Source organism: Sinocyclocheilus grahami, unplaced genomic scaffold (assembly GCF_001515645.1).
Source record: "Sinocyclocheilus grahami isolate Dianchi unplaced genomic scaffold, SAMN03320097.WGS_v1.1 scaffold623.1, whole genome shotgun sequence".
Lineage (NCBI taxonomy): Eukaryota > Metazoa > Chordata > Actinopteri > Cypriniformes > Cyprinidae > Sinocyclocheilus > Sinocyclocheilus grahami.
The window spans coordinates 1-4,119 of record NW_015505802.1 but is presented as its reverse complement, the minus strand read 5'-3'; the positions used below and the strand labels follow the sequence as shown (position 1 = coordinate 4,119).

Below are 4,119 nucleotides of genomic sequence, written 5' to 3'. Positions count from 1 at the left end.
CCACCTCATAGTGGAGTCGGGTGTTGGGCGTTGCCTTTTTTTTTTTTTTTTTTCCTTTCACAAAAGACAGTGCCGTCGCCTGACAGAAGAATTGTGTTTTTGTATTTTTGTCATAAAATGACATTATTTAAAAGAACACTTTGGAGTGTGTTTTTTGTTTATCACGAGTTTAATTTGTGGTTACCATGCTTTAATGTTTGTACGTCCCCTTCCTTTGGCATGGCCTTTTCCCGAACCTGCAGACAACAGTTGGAGAGAAGAGATACAACTGTGGAGACATAGCATGGAGAGAGTCAAATGTAAGTATATCTATCTATCTATCTCTCTATCTCTCTCTCTCTCTCTCTCTATATATATATATATATATTTATTTATATATTTTTTTACATAAAACTAATCCTAGCGCACAGTGTATTTAGTGTGTTATGTTACTGAGAAATAATCAGGATGCTCTTCAGCTGAGTACAGGAACCCTTGCAGCGTGGTCCACTGCTTGATTTGTCTTAAGCCCCAGACCAAAATTGACCATCATTTACGAAATTCCTGCTTGCGGGATGTGGTCGTATACAGGAGGAAGTCCTGAGGGCCAAGGAGTCACAAGAGAAGTGGGCAAGAGAGGGGAGGGTTATGAATTTCTCACAGGTCAGGAAATTGTTCAAGGAGGACCAATCTTGTGACTCCTTGGCCGAATACTTCCGCTCAAAGGGATTCCTGATCCAAGAGGGGCATGACAGGTAGGGAAGTGTGTGAACGTAGAGTCAGTTAGGCATTGTAATTCATTTGTGATGGGTGTAATAGACTGTACAGGGGTGTGATAGTCATACCATAGTCATGGACCCTTTAATTCCTCCAGCGCTGCAAGCCAGGAGTCCGAAATTCTTGCTCTCGCAGAGGAGGACATGTGCAACCACCTCAGCCATCAGGTCTTTTGAGGTTGAAGACTACAGAACCTTATCGTTTTTGTTTGAATGTTTTCACAGGTGCAGGAGTGGAACAACAGAGTGCCGGAGGGAGATGGAGTCACTGTAACGCTGTCCAAAGGAGCTATTCAGTTAAGCAGAAAAGAAGAACATGTAAGACCACACACTACACAACACACTATAAGTTCATTATCAGTCTTGTGACAGCGAACACTTGTAATATATGAAATTTTTGCCTTAGTGGTTGGACTGATACTTTGTTAATATCCGGCCAGAATATTTAAAGGCCCAAACTCCAGAGAGAGACGACAGGGGCCGGTTCTTCCTGGGAGCTTCAGGAGTCCCTCTTAGCAACCCGACAGCCGATTTGCAAAGGCTATGACAAAAGTAAGTATTGTAATGTTTCATGTGGATACGGTTGGGTTACACTACAGGCCATGATGGACATCATACCTTCATTTCTCCCTCCAATGTATGTCCGCAGGTATGTCATGAGGCTTCAGGAGAGATGTCCCCAGCTCATCTGCGGAAGGGGAGGCACCACACATGCCGGAGAGGTACAGAATGTTTATATATATATATATATATATATTTTTACACTATCTGTACTTCAACCATGGTCTTTGTAGTAAAACCATTGATGTACAAGTAGATTTTTTTTCCCTCACAGGACAGCGGCACCTACCGCAGCAGCCCAGCTCCCGACTCCTCGGTTTTGGGGTGCCTTTGAGGACCGGTTTCCCGTTACCCTTCACGGAAAGCCTCCGACAAGGGCGCAGGCAGCAGATGTAGGATTTATGGACCGCAGCTACTACCACTACTGGGGGTGCAGTATATTCTCGGTAAGTGCTTAAAATGGTGCCAATCACATTATGGTCTACTTTAAGTGAGCTGTGTTTGGTTAAAACTCATCTCAGTCCTGTTCCTCAGAGCAGTCCACTGGCAGGGCCAGCCAAAAACCCCTGGCATCTCACGTCCAGCATGCCATTGCCAAGGAGAATGCGTGGACCACCAACGTGCCCTCCGTAGACGGTGTTCTGCTGGCGTGGGTGCCCTTCCAGGAGCCATCGGCTGCAGAGAATGATCCTGTGATCATTGCCTCCGTGGTCCAGCAGAAATGGAAAGGGTTGGCCATTAAGTCCTTTGAGGGGAAAGGCAAAGGTTTGTCACAGTTTTGACTACTCAGTTTTTAAAAAAACGATTGTAATCTTATTTTAATTTGGTAAAGAGTGAAGTGGATTGCTCAATAGCACGTTGATTTACCTTTGTGCAGGGGTCATCGCCACCATGGAGTTCAAGAGGAACCAGGCCGTGTGTGACTACCACGGTAAAGTGGTCTCCAAGCAGGAAGGGGAGTGGAGGCTGGACACCCTCACCGGGGAGCCATCATGCCCATTTTTCTTTAAGGGAAAGGGTGGAGAGCCTCTCTGCATCGATGCCCAGAATTTCCCCTGTGACTGCCACCCAGATCAGGAGACTTACGGAAGGAGGATGAACCATTCCCGCAGCAAAAACAATGTGCAGCCTCCAAGAGTTTATCTCACATTTCTGGATGGCCCCAGGGAATGTGTTCTCTTCTTTGCTCTGCGGGACATTGCCGTCAGCAAGGAGCTCTTGTGGGATTACGGGGTGCGCAGATCATCATTCCAAGGAGAAGGGTGGGATCTTTCTTGGCTTGATGATTGACTTGGCGCAGACCTTGGATCGTGTAGCTCTTCTTTTCATTTCACGAAATGACATTATTTAAATTAACACTTTGAAGTGTGTTTTTTGTTTATTACGGAAGGAAGTACATATATTCTTTTTCTGTTGGTTGAAGATTTTTTTTTTTTTGGGGCAATGTGCCCAAGTACTTCCAAAATTTTATTTTTGTGTAGTTCAACAAATTAAGGTTCTTGCATAAAAAAATATATACAAAAAAAGTACAAAAAACTTAAAGAGAAAAAGAAAAAAAAACATTTTTTTAACCCAGCCTGTAACATTGCAAAAATTTTGTGATGTTATTGCCGGTCCCAAGCCCGGATAAATGGGGAGGGTTTTTAAGTATTTTTCAGGTGTTATAGGTTGAAGATGCAGAGCTCCTCCTTCTGTCCACTGGGAGGGAAGTCTGAAGCCCTGAGAAATAATCAGAAATGGAGTAAAGTCATCTTATTGTAAGAGGTGAGTTACACTTTTTTTTCCTAGTCATTTTTGTGTGTTTGTGTTGGTTTGGAGTGGGTTTTGAGTGGTTTGGATCGATAAACAGCCGGACATATAACTGAAGGATGTCTGTGAATAAAGTCAGCTGCCCAAGAGCTGCCCCTGGAGTGTTATTTTCTGCTAAAATGTTGGAATCCTTAGCAGTTTCTAACACACGGCTATTCACCATTTTAGCCAGGAGTTTTGAGTGTCCTTGAGTGGTTTTTGAGTGGTTTTGAGTGTTTTCTGAGTGTTTGAGTGGTTTGTTTAGGTTTTGTGTTGGTTTTGAGTGGTTTGGTTAGGTTTTGTGTGGTTTTGGTAGGGTTTGTGTTGGTTTTGAGTGTTCTTGAGTGGCTTAGGGTTAGGTTAGGGATTTTAGATCCAATAATCAGAACAAAGTCCAACTACGGTTTATGCACGGTCCTTGGACCCAACTGGCCACCAACCTGCAGCTTCCAGAGACCCAGAAATATTTTTTTGCTTATGCAAAAACGTCCCATAGGGCCCAGAAGACTAGTGGCTATCTCTCTTAGGTTTCCACGACCTAAGTGGCTGGTAAGTTTAGGTGTGTGGTGTGGTGCACGTTTCCTCGAAGAAAGAAATACTGAGCACATCCCATCATCGATGTAGATGAAGGAAATAATTTTTATGTGGCTCTCTACATCACCCAGACTCATGATGGAGGCCTATCGTTGTGTGCTCAGGCCTATCGCGACGTTTCGGATTCTGTGATCCTTCCTCAGGCGAGCTCTGAACACTAAATGGCTGGAATTCTCTACAGCAGCCATGTATGTACTGTTTTTCTAAGGGGGCGTGTTTCCCCACACACACGAAATCACCAGACATCAAACATATTGTGCTTCGAAATTAAATTTATTGTCAACAAACCGTTGTTTTTGCTGTTTTTGCATCCTCAAAAAAATAAATCCAGGACCCAAGTCACCACAGATAGGCCCAGAGAGCAGGCACTGGCTTAGTTAGGGACTTTAAATCCAATAATCAGAACAAAGTCCAACTACGG

The 4,119-nt window shown here is 43.9% G+C and overlaps 1 protein-coding gene across 1 annotated transcript; it reads left to right on the top strand.

The window, feature by feature from the left end:
• Positions 1 to 1,227: 1,227 nt before the first annotated feature.
• On the top strand, positions 1,228 to 2,643 carry LOC107557896 (uncharacterized). Its single transcript, XM_016241471.1, has 5 exons — positions 1,228 to 1,307; positions 1,405 to 1,477; positions 1,591 to 1,762; positions 1,838 to 2,081; positions 2,194 to 2,643. The coding sequence occupies exons 2-5, from the start codon at positions 1,467 to 1,469 to the stop codon at positions 2,604 to 2,606; spliced, it is 840 nt and encodes a 279-aa protein (XP_016096957.1). The 5' UTR covers positions 1,228 to 1,307; positions 1,405 to 1,466; the 3' UTR covers positions 2,607 to 2,643.
• The last annotated feature ends 1,476 nt before the right edge of the window (positions 2,644 to 4,119 follow it).